Source organism: Paralichthys olivaceus, chromosome 16, assembly GCF_024713975.1.
Source record: "Paralichthys olivaceus isolate ysfri-2021 chromosome 16, ASM2471397v2, whole genome shotgun sequence".
Taxonomy (NCBI): Eukaryota; Metazoa; Chordata; class Actinopteri; order Pleuronectiformes; family Paralichthyidae; genus Paralichthys; species Paralichthys olivaceus.
The window spans coordinates 91,951-108,550 of record NC_091108.1 but is presented as its reverse complement, the minus strand read 5'-3'; the positions used below and the strand labels follow the sequence as shown (position 1 = coordinate 108,550).

General features: G+C 42.4%; 3 protein-coding genes across 14 annotated transcripts; 2 read left to right on the top strand and 1 right to left on the bottom strand.

Moving 5' to 3' along the window:
* Nucleotides 1-2: 2 nt before the first annotated feature.
* On the top strand, nucleotides 3-2,449 carry ccr9a (chemokine (C-C motif) receptor 9a). 4 transcript variants are annotated; one of them, XM_069511458.1, is made up of 4 exons: nucleotides 3-67; nucleotides 652-726; nucleotides 852-1,175; nucleotides 1,245-2,449. In XM_069511458.1, the coding sequence occupies exons 2-4, from the start codon at nucleotides 688-690 to the stop codon at nucleotides 1,920-1,922; spliced, it is 1,041 nt and encodes a 346-aa protein (XP_069367559.1). In that variant the 5' UTR covers nucleotides 3-67; nucleotides 652-687; the 3' UTR covers nucleotides 1,923-2,449. The 4 variants fall into 4 exon arrangements, with proteins under 4 accessions (XP_069367559.1, XP_019964993.2, XP_069367560.1 ...); XM_020109434.2 differs by having other exon boundaries at nucleotides 852-2,449; XM_069511459.1 differs by lacking the exon at nucleotides 3-67 and having other exon boundaries at nucleotides 586-726.
* Nucleotides 2,450-3,416: 967 nt separating this feature from the next.
* Nucleotides 3,417-7,307, top strand: impa1 (inositol monophosphatase 1). 2 transcript variants are annotated; one of them, XM_069511481.1, is made up of 10 exons: nucleotides 3,639-3,742; nucleotides 4,343-4,739; nucleotides 4,987-5,102; nucleotides 5,202-5,335; nucleotides 5,446-5,550; nucleotides 5,663-5,708; nucleotides 6,167-6,275; nucleotides 6,402-6,510; nucleotides 6,585-6,736; nucleotides 6,807-7,307. In XM_069511481.1, exons 3-10 carry the CDS (start codon nucleotides 5,040-5,042, stop codon nucleotides 6,932-6,934), a joined length of 846 nt encoding a protein of 281 aa, XP_069367582.1. In that variant the 5' UTR covers nucleotides 3,639-3,742; nucleotides 4,343-4,739; nucleotides 4,987-5,039; the 3' UTR covers nucleotides 6,935-7,307. The 2 variants fall into 2 exon arrangements, with proteins under 2 accessions (XP_019964995.1, XP_069367582.1); XM_020109436.2 differs by lacking the exon at nucleotides 4,343-4,739 and having other exon boundaries at nucleotides 3,417-3,742.
* Nucleotides 7,308-8,897: 1,590 nt separating this feature from the next.
* On the bottom strand, nucleotides 8,898-16,461 carry LOC109644108 (E3 ubiquitin-protein ligase RNF31). 8 transcript variants are annotated; one of them, XM_069511417.1, is made up of 19 exons: nucleotides 15,632-16,461; nucleotides 15,388-15,478; nucleotides 15,103-15,168; nucleotides 14,306-14,472; nucleotides 13,822-13,940; nucleotides 13,669-13,730; nucleotides 13,446-13,574; nucleotides 13,059-13,270; nucleotides 12,799-12,981; nucleotides 12,534-12,716; nucleotides 12,333-12,431; nucleotides 12,063-12,152; nucleotides 11,702-11,801; nucleotides 11,378-11,496; nucleotides 11,091-11,204; nucleotides 10,952-11,018; nucleotides 10,792-10,879; nucleotides 10,351-10,519; nucleotides 8,898-9,484 (listed from the first exon to the last, which is right to left on the bottom strand). In XM_069511417.1, the coding sequence occupies exons 1-19, from the start codon at nucleotides 15,674-15,676 to the stop codon at nucleotides 9,470-9,472; spliced, it is 2,118 nt and encodes a 705-aa protein (XP_069367518.1). In that variant the 5' UTR covers nucleotides 15,677-16,461; the 3' UTR covers nucleotides 8,898-9,469. The 8 variants fall into 8 exon arrangements, with proteins under 8 accessions (XP_069367518.1, XP_019964987.1, XP_019964985.1 ...); XM_020109428.2 differs by having other exon boundaries at nucleotides 8,898-9,450; XM_020109426.2 differs by having other exon boundaries at nucleotides 8,898-9,424.
* Nucleotides 16,462-16,600: the final 139 nt, after the last annotated feature.

The following is a 16,600-nucleotide window of genomic DNA, read 5'->3' as shown; positions in this document are numbered from 1 at the left end:
CTCTGAGCTCTGTGGTTTAACTGACACCAAGTCAACGACAAACACACTGACAGAGGAAGACACTGCTGTGAGTCTGTCATTCTGTCTTTAACTGTCTGTAACTGTCTTTCATTCTGTCTGTAACTATCTGTCATTCTGTCTGTAACTGTCTTTCATTCTGTCTGTAATTATCTGTCATTCTGTCTGTAACTGTCTTTCATTTTGTCTGTAACTATCTGTCTCTAACTGTCTGTAACTGTCTTTCATTCTGTCTGTAACTATCTGTCATTCTGTCTGTAACTGTCTTTCATTTTGTCTGTAACTATCTGTCATTCTGTCTGTAACTGTCTTTCATTCTGTCTGTAACTATCTGTCATTCTGTCTGTAACTGTCTTTCATTCTGTCTGTAACTATCTGTCATTCTGTCTGTAACTGTCTGTCATTCTATCTCTGTCTGTAACTAAAACTGAATTTCCGATGACAATTTAAATGAATGATGAGTTTCTTCATGCTCACTTATTCCACATCATCTGTTCATCAACTGTGCAGTATGAAGCAATGTTGATCATCACAGATGAAAAAATAATTTTGACTAAAGTTGACTGAAGAGGAGGAAAACACACTTCACAGACACCTTCAAACTGTTTGATTGATTGATTCATTCCTGTGAAGGTCACTGAATGACCTCATCCACAAGAAGCTGACTCCATGGATGCCTTCAAGAACATCACAGGATTCACCACCAAGGTAAGAAATAATCTGTTCAGTTAGTTATTGATTATTTTGCAATTTGGTGTGTTCATTGATTGGTTTGACGAATGACTGGTAAACGTGCAGCAGTTGAGTTCACGTGTATCATTTCTTCCAATTAGGAACCGTCCTTGTTCACCACTGATGACTACTACGAGGACCAGGACCTGATGTGTGACCGGGCACCAGTGCGGACTTTCAGGCGTTTGTTTGAGCCGCCGCTGTTCTGGATGATCACCCTGGTTGGCGGAGCTGGGAACCTGGCTGTGGTGTGGATCTACCTGAACTTCCGGCGGCGACTGAAGACCATGTCAGATGTGTACCTGCTGAACCTGGCAGTGGCCGATCTGCTGTTCCTGGTCACACTGCCGCTGTGGGCGGCCGAGGCATCACACGGCTGGAATTTTGGTTTTGCCCTCTGTAAGATCAACTCCGCCCTCTACAAGGTGAACCTGTTCAGCAGCATGCTACTGCTCACATGCATCAGTGTTGACCGCTATGTTGTCATTGTCCAGTCCACCAGGGCACAAAACTCACAGCTTGAGCGCCGTCGCTACAGTTGCTTGGTGTGTGTGGGGGTGTGGCTGCTGGCCCTGCTGCTGGCCACTCCTGAGCTTGTGTTTGCCACCATCGTTAACGTGGACTCTCAGCAGTACTGCAGGATGGTGTTCCCCACTTACCTGGGCAACTGCACCAAGATCGTGGTGCTGTCATTACTGGTGAGCATGGGGTTCTTCTTACCCTTCATCATCATGGCATTTTGCTACAGCGTTATTGTTGCCAAGCTGCTCAATACCCGAAACTTCCAAAAGCACAAGGCCATGCGCGTCATATTGGCTGTGGTGGTAGTGTTCGTCATGTCCCAGCTGCCTTACAATGGTGTACTGGTCATGGAGGTTACGCAGGCCTCCAACATGACTATGACGGACTGCGAGGAGGTGAAGCGTTTCGACATGTTGGGACAGGTACTAAAGAGTCTGGCTTACATGCACGCCTGCCTCAACCCCTTCCTCTATGCATTTGTGGGCGTGCGTTTCCGCCACGATGTACTACAGCTCCTGCATTGCAGCAGCAGCCGCTGCATGCCATTGGTCAACAAGAGTCAACTGGGTCAGACCAACAGGAGTCCGCTTAGCTCAACTCGAGTCTCTGTGATGTCAGACAGTGACACCTCACAGGCACTGTCACTGTAACAACACACTCAATTTTACACTTGAGCTGACACAGACATCAATCTCATCAATGTCTCATCAACTTCATCACTCCATCATTTAATTGAGTTTCACTTCAAACTATTTTTAAATAATTGAATTTGTTGTCTTTCTAGGACATTTCCAGGAAAAAAAGTGATGTGTAGCTTCCTTGGGTCATGAAACGTCTGTTTTCTTCTCATATTGACTGTGTTGCATCTTTAACAGGAAGTGAATCTCAAAATACAAGTGAACAAACAAAACTCATGTGTTACTGTCAGAGCTGCTAACAGATGACAGATGCTCATATGTAAATAGTTTTGCTGGATGTTTTGGTCTATGAAGATGTAGAGATTGTACATGTGAGCATGACAGGAGGAAGTTGATCAGTCACACTGGTTTCTTCACTTCCTCCTCACATCCTGTTTATGTTTTCACTCTGTTCTGTAAAACATCTCAATGTTTGTATTAAATTTGGATTCACATGTTTTTATTCAAATGTGTGAAAAATATAAAATGTCATCTGCAAACCCTAACCCTCATCTTTTTACCTTTGAGAAAAATTAAAAATTGGTTTCAGACAGCAGACATACGACAGACACACATTAACTTTTTAAGAAAGTTTTCCCCATAATGACAGTTCCATGTTAAATCAGATTAATATGTCTTTGTTAACTGGCTACGTACCACAATCCTAGAAAACCCTAGAAAAAGCTGTTGCTAACCAGCTGTGTGAAGGGATCAGAGGAACATCAGACTGGTTTCAATCATATTTATCAGATAGATTTCAATTTGTCAACGTCAACAATGCCCCCCCCCCCATGCACATGCAGGTTAGTCATGGAGTTCAACAAGGTTCTGTCCTTGGACCCATACTCTTCACCTTATACATGCTCCCCTTAGGCAACATCATCAGAAAGCTCCACATACACTACCATTGTTACGCAGACGACACCCAGCTGTACATTTCTCTGAAGCCTGATGAATCTAATCACTCAGTTCAACTTCAGGAACGTCTCCAGAAAATCAAGGCCTGGATGAGCCACAACTTCTTACTTCTAAATTCAGACTGAGGTCGTTGTAATTGACCCTAAACATCTCAGAGAATCACTGTCTGAACAGAGTCACCTTGGTGTGAGTTTGTCCTCCAGCTCCACTGTGAGGAACCTTGAGTTATGTTGGACCAGGACATTTGACCAACACATAGAACAAGTCTCTAGGACAGCTTTCTTCCACCTGCACAATATTAAAAACAATAGAAACATCCTGTCTCAGAAGGACGCTGAGAAACTCATCCATTTATTCCCTCTGGACTGGACTCTCTCTCTCTCTCACTCTGTGTCCCTCTCTCTCTCTCTCTTTCTCTCTGTCTCTCTCTTTCTCACATTGACTCTGGTTCTTTCTTCCAGTTAAAGAGTTTGTTCTCTCCCAGTCGTCGGAGCTCTTCATTGTGTGAACTGTTGGTTTCTCTATAACCCTAACCCCTTTCAGGTCTTAATATGTAAAGAGCCTTGAGATCATGTTTATTATGATTTGATGATATACAAATAAAATATAATTGAATAATAGACACACACAAACACACACCAACATATAATATATATATATATATATGATAAACAGCCTTAGTCCTTTACTCTAAGTTCCAAATCGTTCGTTTATTACTGATTATTGAATGAATTGTTTCTACCGGAAGCTGCTGCACATGTAGTCTCACCGAGGGACCTGCGAGAGGAAGCAGCGCTGTGCTGCGACTCCACAGCTGAAGAAGAAGAAACCCGGAAGTGTTAGGTTCGCATCTTATTCTCGCTCCGTCTGAAAATGTGAGTAAAGTTCTGCGACTAGAACCCGACACTTTAGGTTCTTATTAAATACGTCTGATCGATCGATAATCAATAACAAAACCAATCACCCGCAGCTACAATGTTTTAAAAAAATATGATTTTAATGTTTTATTTTAATAAATTTTAACAAACAAACACATAAAAACAATAAAACACAGGATTAGCGATACAAAGTGTAATCACTCATCATCTAGATTCTATAGATTTGTGATGTTGGATCTTTGTGTTAAACTGAGTCCAGTATCACAGTATTTCAGTTTTAGGGTCCCTTTAGACATCTGTAAAATCGCTCCAACTCTTCAATTTTAAGCTTTTCCACCAAGTGTAACTGGATTTCTTTGTCCATTATCTTATTGTAGTTTAGGACTTTTCCAAAAAACTAATCACAATCATCTTTAGAGAAATCTGATTTGTACAAATTGACATAGAAAATCTTGTTGTGGTTTTATGCAAGCAAAGAAATAAGTTGAATTTTCAATCAAAACAAACTCTTGAACATTTAAACGCTCCTTTTTATTTTTCCAAAAACATATTGTGTAATTGGGATTTCAGATAATTTAAATGAATTCTTTCTTGAAGAAACTTTCCCCTGAAGTGAATGAGCATCTCTGGATCTCTTCCTGATGTCGTCCTGGGCGGTTCTCATCTTGAATTGGATGATGACAGGCCTCTGTGTGTTGTTGGAAGTAGCAGGATCGGCTTTTCTTCCCAGGCGATGGACAGTACCGTCTCTCGCTGACGGTCCACGGACAGTGGAATCTCTGTCTTTAGTATCCTGATGATGATCTCCAGTGTGTCCTCTCTCTCTTCCTCCAGTATACTGGACAACTGCATATTCCACAACATGCTCTTCATGTTTATTTCTTAGTGAGATATTTTCTTTTTGAAGATCCCCGACCGTTTCTTGAAGAACGATTTCCTCCTTAATTCTATTTCTTGTATATCTTCGTCGTCACATGTCTTGTGGAGCTGCCAGGTTAGTCGTGGTCATACATACTATTCAGTCGTCTTGGTTCTAACTATAATCATTTAACTTACTAAATCGACAGACTTACACAAATAATTTACTTTACAAGGACTTTATCAAAACCTCATCAGAGCCTGCAAAGTAGCGGCTACTCACTCCGCCATCCTTGAACCCCTCCATTTCTCATCAAATGTTTCTCTTCTATTCGTCCTGGGACAGGAAGTGACATGAACTCTGACATTTCCTGTTCTTTTAGCTTTTTTTCTTCACTGGTCAAAAAAAGGAAGTGGCTTCTTATTAAGATCCAACATGGCCGACCTCTGGCAGAACGCCATGGACCACGCTGTCGCCATCGCACGAAAATCTGGAGAGGTCATTTAATTTTTTTTACATAATATTTTATTGTATTTATCTGTCATCGGATCAGACAGAAATTGCATTGATCTGTGCATTGATCTGTGTATTGATCAGGTGATACGTGAGGCTCTACGTGACGACAGAACGGTGATGACGAAGAGTTCGTCCATCGACTTGGTGACGAAAACTGACCAGAAGGTTGAGCATCTCATTATCCAATTAGTGAAGGAGAAATTCCCCACACACAGGTAGGACGACCCCCCCCCCCCCCCCCCCCCCCCCCCCCCCCCCCCCCCCCTCGTGTGTGATTGATAACTTGATTGACAACACAGATCTACTTTGTATGTGTATGTGTCAGGTTCATAGGGGAGGAGTCAGTGGCGGCAGGTGAAACCTGTGACCTCACAGACAGTCCCACCTGGATCATTGACCCCATCGACGGAACGACCAACTTTGTTCATGCGTGAGTTAATTAATGAAACATGTTTAATTGCATCATCGTCAGCATGATGTTTAGTGACTGTTACTGTGACGACTCTCACTGATCTTTTGAATAACCTTCTTGTTTCTGACAGTTTCCCTTTTGTTGCAGTTTCCATCGGATTCTACGTCAACAAGCAGGTCAGAGGTCACATCAGTACAGTGCTTCCATCTACATGAGCACAGCAGTACTACAGTTAATCTAATATGGTTCTCTGTAGTTCAGATGTTCTAGCACACTCTGTCTGAAGCTTCTCTGTGGTTCTGATGTTCTATTACAGTCTAAAGGTTCTCTTTGGTTCTGATATTGTAGTACAGTCTAAAGGTTCTCTTTGGTTCTGATGTTGTAGTACAGTCTGAAGGTTCTCTGTGGTTCCAGTGTAGAGCAGTCTGAAGGTTCTCTTTGGTTCCGATGTACTACAGTCTGAAGGTTCTCTGTAGTTCCAGTGTAGAACAGTCTGAAGGTTCTCTGTGGTTCCAGTGTAGAACAGTCTGAAGGTTCTCTGTGGTTCTAGTGTAGAACAGTCTGAAGGTTCTCTGTGGTTCCAGTGTAGAACAGTCTGAAGGTTCTTCTGTTCTTTGTCTCTCCTCTCTGACAGAGTGAGTTTGCTGTCGTGTACAGTTGTCTGGAAGACAAGATGTTCACTGCGAGGAGAGGGAGAGGAGCATTCTGTAACGGAGAACCACTGCAGGTTTCTGATCAGGAAGGTCTGTAATCAATAATATGTCCTCATCAATAACATGGTGACGACACCTGTCAGATAAATGACACGTCATGATGCCCTGATCCAGTCAGAGCAAAGAATCTGACTCTTGATGTGTTTTGTTTCTCAGACGTTCGTCAGTCGATCATTGCCACCGAGTTCGGATCCAACAGAGATGTTGAAGCTGTCAACAAAATCTTCTCCAGTCTGAGGAACATCCTGTGTCTCCCTGTACAAGGGTAACACATACCTGTAACACACAACTGACACACACCTGTACCTTTACATCAGTAACAGTTTACACATGTTCCAGGGTTCGCAGCGCAGGAACTGCAGCCATCAACATGTGTCTGGTTGCATCTGGTTGTGTCGAGGCTTATTATGAGATTGGCGTTCATGTGTGGGACATCGCCGCCGCCTCGCTGATCGTCTCTGAGGCTGGAGGAGTCCTGATGGACGTGGACGGTAAATATGGAATGTAGTCGCAGGTTGAGGTTCCAGCTGCAGATGTTGAGTGTCTCTCACCTGTGTTCAGGAGGAACCGTCGACCTGATGTCCAGAAGAATCGTTGCTGCTAACAACAGAACTGTCGCTGAGAAGATCGTCAAAGAGATCGACCCCTTCAGTCCAATCAGAGACGACACTCTGCCACCACAATTGTAAAGAACTGCAGTGCATTGTGGGTTATACAACTGATTTAATGTCACTTGGTTTGTGATGAATAAAGTTTGTCTAATATTATTAATCATTCATAATCTTTATTGATCGGCTATGACACTAGGTAGAGGGCAGCAGTTCAACAAGTATATAAAGTGAAACCTGTTCCTGCTGTTTCACTTGTGTAGAAAAGTCTCTGTGCTTCAGTTTGTCTTGTTCGTCATGTTTCCTGAGTTGCTCTTGTCATCCTTTGTTTATCGTTGCTATTCACTTTCACGCTTTTTTTAGTCTTTTCTAGTTTCCAGTGTTTTAATGTTTGTGGAATTTTTGAACTTTTGTTGTAAGTACATTTGCCATTATTAAAAGACACCTCTTGTTATTTCTTTTTTCCTCATTCATCACATAAAAAGCATGAGGTACCAACGGAGTAAGTGCACTACATCATCCCGCTGACGTTCAGGTGACGTTCGGGCAGGTCAGACAGTTGTAAACCAATGTTAGACAAAAAGCGAGTAAAACAAGGTAAACTAGCTCCCTGGTATAATCTAACACATGAATTAAAACAAGCATCAAGAAAACTAGAAAGGGAGTGGCACTCCAACAACTGTGTTGAAAATCATCTAGCCTGGAAAGATAGTGTTAAGAGTTTATAGGAAGGCTCCACAAAGTAGGAGCTGCTTACTACTCCACATTATGGAGGAAAATAAAAACAACCCCAGGTCTCTCTTCAGCTCTGTAGCTCACAGAGTCACACCTCCATTGAATCTTCAACGTAGACTGTGATCATGGCAGATCCTGATTAGGGACTATGGTCAAACAAGACTTCTTGATATCTAGCATGAAAAAGACTATTAAGTATATTTGATTCAGTAGTGCAAGGATTACTGGACCATAGAGCCTCTAGCTGGTGTGCACATTTAAACACAAGGACCAAGAGACATTTATTGGGTGAGGTTGATGAAAGGATTGAGGAAGGGCAGAATGGTAGAAATAGACAAACACAAATATCTTTCCATGCCAACCATAAAAAAAATAATAACAAGAAAGGTATATAAGTTGGCTTACATATTAATGCATCCATATTGGTTAGGAAGGAATCATTCAAGCCTTGCTCTGGTCCTATTTATAAGGGATATGATTAAATACAGAACAACAAAATAAACCACTTCCATAGATTTAAACAGGTTACTTAGTTTTTTTTATATAATTCTGCCTCCTCTGGAACAATATATTACAATCTGTTCAGTCAGATACAAATTAAATTAGGATGCATAGCATATGCATATAGTCAAATCAAGTCACTTCTGCTGTCACAGACTTCAGGCTTGAGATTCTTGAACATGTCTCCTCACATCTTTTACCATCAGTTACCCTTCAGCTGCTCCTTCATCTCTATCAGACATGTTCTCATGTACAAATACTTTAAACATGAAGTCACAAACTGTTTCTTCTAATGTAGAGAATCTGTTGTTGTGTTGATGTCTTCAGTTCATCAGCATCTATTGTCCTTGTGTCCTGGAGACGGATCCTCACATGTGACTCTGAGCTTCAGTTACTGCTCAGAAAGTGTCTCTGTAGTTTGACTCTATTTGAGTAATGGACAGAGGACGTTGCTGCCTGTTGACATCGATGAGACAAACTGAATATGAGACAAACTGGATATGAGACTATGAGATTGATAAAAACAATCAACATGTAAAGATGAAATGTGATTGTATATAAAGACGATCAATGACTTTATATAAATGTGATTAATGATTTTATATAAACATGATAAGGAATTTTATGTTAAGATTATATATATATATATATATATATACACTGTATGTTTATATATAGACTGGTGACTCTACTTGTTTGTCTCAGTTTGACCTTTGAACTCGTCTCATTCTTTTCTGAAGAATGGAAAATCAGTGTGAGACTTTCACTATTTACCTATTGTGGTTGTCATGGAAACAGGAATTTGAAAGATGTTTAAATACGTTTATTATTTTTTTATTGAAACAGTGCAGAAGAATAAAACCACTCAAATGTCGGCCAAATGCTAACAAACGCTTGCTGTTAACCACACTCTGTACTGAGAAGCTCGTTAGCATCATCAGCACATTAGAACTTGTCTCTTTTCATTAACATTTAACTCGTTGAAGTTAATTGCACTTCTGAACTCGGTTTGGCTGCTTAGATTTTCTTTGGTCCCTTTTATTTTTCTCTGGCTGTGTTTCTATGAAGTCCAGTGAGCCAATCAGAAGCCACAGAGGGAAGCTGACAAGGGATGTCACCAATAATGTCACCGGCATTAAACATTTATTTAAGTGTTGTTAGAATTTGTTAGTTCATCACTGAAACTAAACCTCTAAACCACAGTCAGTGGTTGCTATGGTGACAGAGCACTTTTAATGCAGTGGCGTGTTTGGAGGGGGCGGACGTCCAGTCGTTACAGCAGAGGTCAGAGGATGGAGGTCGTCGTGAAGTTTCAGCGGCGAGCGTGGTTGCTTCCTGAGAGGAACTTGATTGGTTAGAGTCTAAAGAACAGACAGAATCCTACTCAGTGATTGGCTGAAAGTAAAAATAAAAAATAACAAACTTAAACCAGACACATAAAATCCATGATTCTGTTAATAATGATTATTATTGATGATGATTCTGTAGCACCAGATTTATATTTGAACCTCTTTTCTTTTATTGATCTTCTGAACTGACATCACTAGTTTCATCATCTAAACCAACAACTTTATTAGACTCTGTCCCAACTGGACTTTTTAAGGAAGTATTCCCCCTGATTGACAGTTCCATATTAAATCAGATGAACATGTATTTGTTAACCAGCTACGTACCTCAAGCTTTTAAAGTAGCTGTAATTAAACCTCTGCTTAAAAAGCCTACGCCTGATCCAGAGGTCTGAGCTCATTACAGACCCATATCAAACCTTCATTTCTGAAATCCTAGAGAAAGCTGTTGCTAACCAGCTGTGTGACGATTCAGACAGTAATGGTTTGTTGGAAAACTTTCAGTCAGGATGTAGAATCCATCACAGCACAGAGACAGCTGTTAAAAGTCACAGAATCCAAACTGAAGTAACTGGTGACCAGCTACAGAAGTAATAAAACAATAAAAATCACAACATGCCTCCATCCTGCTCCTGTGATGTCATCAAGTGTCCACAAGTCCCGACATTCAAATTCAACTGGAAACAAGGTCATTTACACCAAGTTTTTAGCCTAAATGTCATTTTAGCCTTCAGTTGTGTTGGATTCTGCTCTAATACTGTTTTCCCCTGAAACTGCAGAAGTGTTTTATGACTCAAACACTTCACCCCCCCTCCATCATAGTGGTGAGAAGATAAAGAGGGAATTCTCATTTTTGGTTGAACTATCCCTTTAAGGACATTTTAAGCTTGTGTTTATGATGTTGATGTCACTGACCAGACGCAGACGGTGAGCGTACAGCGGCTCCAGTTCGTCTGGTTTCCGAATCGGCACGGCGACTTGACAGCGCTGAAGCTCTGCTGTCATCTCTGCCACATTAAAGAGGACAGCCGGGTCTGCACCACAACAGTTGATCAACTCCACCAAATGCTCTTTATAGTGCAACCTGCCAGAACAGATGGGTGGAGACAGACTGACCGAATAACTAACTGGTTGACCCCGACCATGAGTCATTAATTACTGACGATGTGAAAAAGTTTTTTACATGAGAAGAAACACTGACACCTGCTGGAAGACTCTATTCACATATTTTTCAATGATCTGATTGATCAGTAGTTGCTGTACTTTTTTGATCTTATCTTGACCTTAACCTGCTTGAGCATCAGTCACCATGGTGATTTACTCCTATATAGTTTGTTGGTGATAGTTTAGTCTTACCGGCAGTATCCTCTGTATTCATTAGGTCGTCCACATGGCTCCTCCCGCAAACTGCCATGGTCTCTCAGCTCCAAAACCAAACACATTCCTGAAAATAAATCACAATGTTAAAGAAGGTGAGAGAACCCAGTTCATACCTGAGAAACAGAAGAGACTTCACCTGTCAGACCGTCGTCAGATGAGCTGCCATTGGCTGCTTCAAACCAGGAAGGAGACACTCTGTAATACTGTTAGAAAAGAAGCACAGTTCACGTCAACATCAAGCAACAGCTCCGTCAAACAGTGTCAGGTCTTCTTACCTGTAGCAGCAGGTGGAGGCGGCTCACACTCCAGTCTCTCAGGTGGTACAGACAGTCTCTGGGGTGGTGGGCATGAAGACCTTTGGTTCCACAGTCGACAGAGAACCCACAGTCCTAAAAAAAAAACATCATCTAAAAAAGATTTTTCAGGAGCGAGTTCTTTCAAGGGTGGGTGCCAAGTGAGTGACAAGTTTCACAAAGTGAAAGTTTTGAAGAGCAGCTCAGTTTTATAAATTCATCCACATAATCTAATGAATCAAATCAACAGTAGAACCAGCAGAACTCACTGCTCCTTGGCTGAACGTCTGACTGCAGCCTCCACAGAACTGATGTTGACACTGACTGCAGGTGAAGTGAAGACAACCTCCTCTCGACAAACTGAAGACACAGAAACACCCAGGACACTCTACACAAACACACACACATCAGAGAGACACACACAACACTTGTCTTTCTGTAGTTGTGGGGACACTGATTGACATAATGCATTCCCTAACCCCAAGAAAACACTGCCCCATGAACCAGAGAAGAACTATAATGTTCAGTTACAGCTTGGGCTCTAGAGTCCTGAGGGGCCTTAGGGACCCAGCTTCATGTTGCAGAATTCGTACCGATGCTGTTGTAGCTGAGCATCGTGGTGTCGTCTAACTTGTTCTGCTGCTGCCACAGTCGGAACTGATCACATGACCGACCCTGATGATGACGAGACCACTGAGGAACAGACAAACGTGTCACAATGAGTCACACTGAGTCCCAGTGACGTCACAATGAGTCAGTGATGTCACAATGACTCAGTGACATCACATTGAATCACAATGAGTCTCAGTGAAGTCACAATGAGCCAGTGATGTCACAATGAGTCAGTGACATCACATTGAGTCACAATGATGTCACAGTGAAGTCTGCAAACATGTGTGTCTGTTTTATATCAGTACAACGATACAGACAGTTATGTGTGCGTGTGTGTCTTACAGGTGATCTACACTGAGAGCAGGTACTCTTCTTACAGTTGGGACAGTCCATCCTCAATCGCTCAGCCTCATGAAGTATACCGAACGAACACTGTAACACACAGAAACATAATCAGGTCATGTGAACATGAATAATCTTTGATCTGTCTGTCCACTTAAACTAAAAACTGTGTCCTCACACAAACAAACAATCAGAATTATTTTGTCCAAATAAAGACTTTTCACATCCAGCTCCAACAAGGATGTGTTTGTTTTTGTTTGTTTAACTTACGTGAGAACACCAGCAGAAGTTCTTCATCTCCTGAAGAGCTCGATCTCTAAGTTTCCTCTGGAAGAGTTCATGAACCTGAGGAGACAGGAAGTGACGGATCTACACAAACAAACAAACAAACAAAATAAACAAAAAAACTGGTTTCATTTTTCATCAACCATTTCCATGGATGAAATAAAGCGGATCATGTGACCTGGTCACCTGAGTGTCCAGCAGGTTGAAGTATTCCATGGACTCCACCATCGCCCCCTGACCTTTGACCTCAGGTCTGCCACACTGAGGACAAACCAGCTGGTCGACACTTCGCTCTTTAATAGCCGCTGAAAAAAACGTTTTGAAACAAGTCTGACACAGGAAGCAGGAGCAGTGAGTCATGGTGATGATCTGCAGGAAATAAAGAGAAGACTAAGTTGACAGAAGAAAACATCTGTATCAGAGAAGACACCTGAGACGTCCATGGTCTCACCTTGCTAAATGTCACCTGGTCCTGACAGATGGGGCAGCAGTGAGTCAGGAACCTGAGAGCTGACGGCAGGTCTCTGTTGAGTCGGACCGCCTCCATGACATCACTGGGCCTGAAGTTCCGCCCCTCCATCCTCATTAGAGAGAGGAAGATGGCCGCCTGGTCTGGTGGAAGATGGTCCACCATCTAAGGAGGGACAGAGGAAAACTGAGACCAACTGGGACCAACACCTGAGATGGATTGAGACCTACAGTCGTCTTCACCTTAATGTGGCCCCCTCCAGCTGCTACTTCACACTGACTCTGAGGACACATGTACTGATGAAGTCCAGGTGGTGGTCCGGAGCCTGCTCCATGCCTGTCTCTCGCTGCCTCTGATTGGACAATCTTTTCAAGTGAGTCACTCTGCTGGTCACTAGTTGACTCATCCAGTCTCAGAGCCCCCATCATCCTGCTGAGGGGCTCTGGAGGGAGACCTGCAGGAACCAAAACCAAGTGGAGTAGAGTCAGTTTCATTCCAGATCAGTTCTGTGGTTCAATTATCGACTCCTCCAGGTCGTGTGTGTCTGTGAGAGAGGTTTTGACTCCTGTGGTCCATGTGTACCTCAGCTCAGTCAGCTCGTTAACCTGAGTTCACCTGTCCAGTCTCACCTGAGAAGGTGGAGGTCAGCAGGAGGTTGCTGTGATTAGAGGAAGGTGGAGCACTGAAGTCGATCCCCAGCAGCTCCTCAGTGTACGACTTCCTCACCCTCATCTCCCTGCTCTGCTCCCACTGACTGGCTGAAACACAGGGGGAGGGGCTTCATCAGGTCACAAACATGCATGATAAAGTTAGAATGCTAAAAAGCTATTATTTAGCTTAGATATGATTAACCTTTCTGTGCTGACAGGCAGGAGGATGTGATGGAGGAGGAGAGGATAGAGGTATGGTGGAGGCTGCAGGAAGAAGAAACAGAGCAGTAAAAACTTGATTATAACCACTAATCAATAATATTTAACGATCATCAACAGCACATGTAGTGATAACCTGTGTGACCTTCCGTCTGCAGGGGGCAGGGCTTGTTGGGGACACCTGGCATAAAGGGGTGTGTCGACTTGAAAGGCCCGCCTCATCTCTGACATGAGCAGTGATAGGTTGGACACACCCTGACAGGAAGTGACATCAACATTAGCAACAATGACAAGTCATTTGTTGCATGGGAAATATTGATTAAAATTTTCAACTGAAAATCGTTCTTGAATCAAAAAGAGCTAAAGAGAGACAGTAAAGAACCAGAAAAGAACTTAGGCTAAAATGTTGGAACTCAAGGAACTGGAGGGAAGACTTGTCTGTTTCCCTGGTAACTGAAAGCACTGGGTCTACATTAGAAGCTCGGATTCAGGAGGACAGAGGAGAGATTCTGTCCTGATCCTGGTTTAGTGGACCAGCAGCACTGACAGGATCTGGATTACTACAGTCTGCTACTGGATAGGTGTATCCAGGTGGACTGAGCATGCTAACTGGGACTTACGAGTGTCCAGTTCTTTAGTTCGGTCAGACTGATGTTGCCGGAGGCGTCCACACAGCGACAGGATGGGTTAATCAGCATGGTGACGGATGGACAGACATAACAGCGAGGACGGGACACTGGATGGGTCTCATGAAGCCAGATGCACACTGGGATATTATACTCACTTCCTGCAGAGAGTCAACAACACCAGACTGATCCAGACCAGACTACACACACACAGACAGTCTTGTGCTTCTATCATAGTGAGGACCCTCATAGGCATAATGCATATGCCAGCCTCTAACATTAACCCTAACTCAACTAAATGCCTAACTCTAACCTAAACCTAATTCTAAAGCTAAGTCTTAACCCTCAAAAAGCCCATTGAAAAAGTGCAGACTGTTCAAAATGTCCTCACTCTGTAGGATCTATGCTCAAAATAGTCCTCACAAAGAAATAAGTTCAAGTGTACACACACAGTGTTAGAATAGTATTAAAAACTATGAATCTCTCCGTTCTGTAACTGTTGTTTTAGTGAGTGTAATTTGCTTTAAATTGTTTTCATCTTTTACAATTAAAGGTTCTTATGGAATACTTCAGTCTCAGAACAAATAACACGTCTGCTTTAACGTTTATGATAAAGTGGATCTGACTTCATTTTATCATCTGCATCAACACTTTCTCTTCTCCAACATGTTTGTACAAGTGCGCACATTCTCACTGTGGTGAACTCATCTTTCAAATCTTGTTTTGTTCGTACGCCACAGTTACACATGAGGTCAGAGTCCAGGTCAGACCAGGTCACCTGTTGGTCTCACCTTCATAGTGAACAGGAAGTGTCCCGGCCAGGTAAACCAGCTTCTTCTTCTCTTTGTTTGGAAAACCTGTTTAGACAAACAATGGCTACATTAATCAATAATATTTGATCAACACATTTTTCGTTTGATTTATAAGTAATACAATCTGAACCAGATCGTGCAGGATCAGACTCTGGGCGATCAGGAACCACCAAGACCCGATTCTTAAGACCTGTGGTCAACACTCCGTCAACGTGCTTTTATCTTGAAACAGACAGGAAGTAAAGGGATAAATTCGATACTTACAATAAAAATCCACATAAAGTCGAAGATCCGAATAAAGGGTTCGAACCCGCTGCAGATCAAATACAGTCTGTTCTGGAAACACGTATTTACACTGAGGGACAGAGGGGACACTGTTAGCATCATGCTAACCTTAACAGCTATGAATGGGTCATAATGGAGAGTCCCTGTTAGCTGCACATGCTAATCAGGTTGCAGCAGCTGAAGTGGTGAAGTTAGATTAGAAACTGAAAGTTTAGAGACTCACCTCCAACAGAGTCCGCAGCTCGTCCTCTGCTTTCACTCGAGACATTTTCTGCTTCACGTACACCTGCTAACAGGCTAACAGCTGTAAGCTCTCATGTAAACACGACACATCCACATGCGCTTTCAGCTTTTCAAATTAAAAGGCCAAGCTGGGGTACAGTGTTTGTACAAATAAATCACGTGAAAACACACATTGAGCTTTAATGTGAAAGTTTGTTTTCTTTTAAAAATTCCTTTGAACCATGACATCATGTTTTTAGAGGATTGTGGAGCTGGTGTGGATTGTTTCAGTCTCTGAGGAGGACCAGGGTCTTCAGAGACCCACAAGAACCTTTGAGATCCTCTGAGGAGTTTCTGTAAGATCTAGATTCTCCTCAGAGGATAAACCTTTGTCAGCTGCTGGAGCCCAACAGAACCAACCTGACCCGTAGGAGCAAAGTACTCACAGTACCAGACTGTCTGCATATCATTTCCGTATCTGACTTGTTTTCAAACCTCATTGTACATGTGCGCACTGATGTCCTTATACAGTAGAAATAGAATCAGTGTTATGATATGTAATACATAATATGAAAATCAGTCTACTTCCATCTTTACAGTATATTTGTGTTTTATTTCTTCCAGCTGAGCTTGAAGCCACCAGGGTTTCACCTGAAAGACTAAAACTGTCCCACACAGTTATGATACTTGTTATTCTGGATGTTGGTTCTCCTCGGATTTTTATTATTCAACAGTTTGATCCTTAGCTCTGTCCACATCTGTGATTGGTCATATGCAGTAAACTCCGCCCCCCTCATATCCAGAGGAAAACCTGAGTTAACTTCATAAGTTTAAATCAGCTTCATGTGACCACTTAGCCTGACTGTGATTGTTAGGTTAAGTTCAGCTGGATAACTGAAAGAGATCGTGGATATGTTGAACAGTACTATATGTAGTACAGGGCCCTGGTTTATGTTAGAACATCTGACAC

Excerpts from the sequence above, each read along its gene's own strand:
- impa1 (XM_020109436.2), top strand. The coding sequence starts at position 5,040 with ATGGCCGACCTCTGGCAGAACGCCATGGACCACGCTGTCGCCATCGCA. Across the intron at positions 5,103-5,201 it reads TCGCACGAAAATCTGGAGAG|GTGATACGTGAGGCTCTACG; the intron begins GTCATTTAATTT and ends TGTATTGATCAG. Across the intron at positions 6,276-6,401 it reads GCAGGTTTCTGATCAGGAAG|ACGTTCGTCAGTCGATCATT; the intron begins GTCTGTAATCAA and ends TTTGTTTCTCAG.
- ccr9a (XM_020109434.2), top strand. The coding sequence starts at position 688 with ATGGATGCCTTCAAGAACATCACAGGATTCACCACCAAG. Across the intron at positions 727-851 it reads TCACAGGATTCACCACCAAG|GAACCGTCCTTGTTCACCAC; the intron begins GTAAGAAATAAT and ends TCTTCCAATTAG.
- LOC109644108 (XM_020109426.2), bottom strand. The coding sequence starts at position 15,676 with ATGTCTCGAGTGAAAGCAGAGGACGAGCTGCGGACTCTGTTGGAG. Across the intron at positions 15,169-15,387 it reads ACTTTATGTGGATTTTTATT|GTTTTCCAAACAAAGAGAAG; the intron begins GTAAGTATCGAA and ends TTGTCTAAACAG. Across the intron at positions 9,425-10,350 it reads ACGCTCACCGTCTGCGTCTG|GAAGCAACCACGCTCGCCGC; the intron begins GTCAGTGACATC and ends AGTTCCTCTCAG.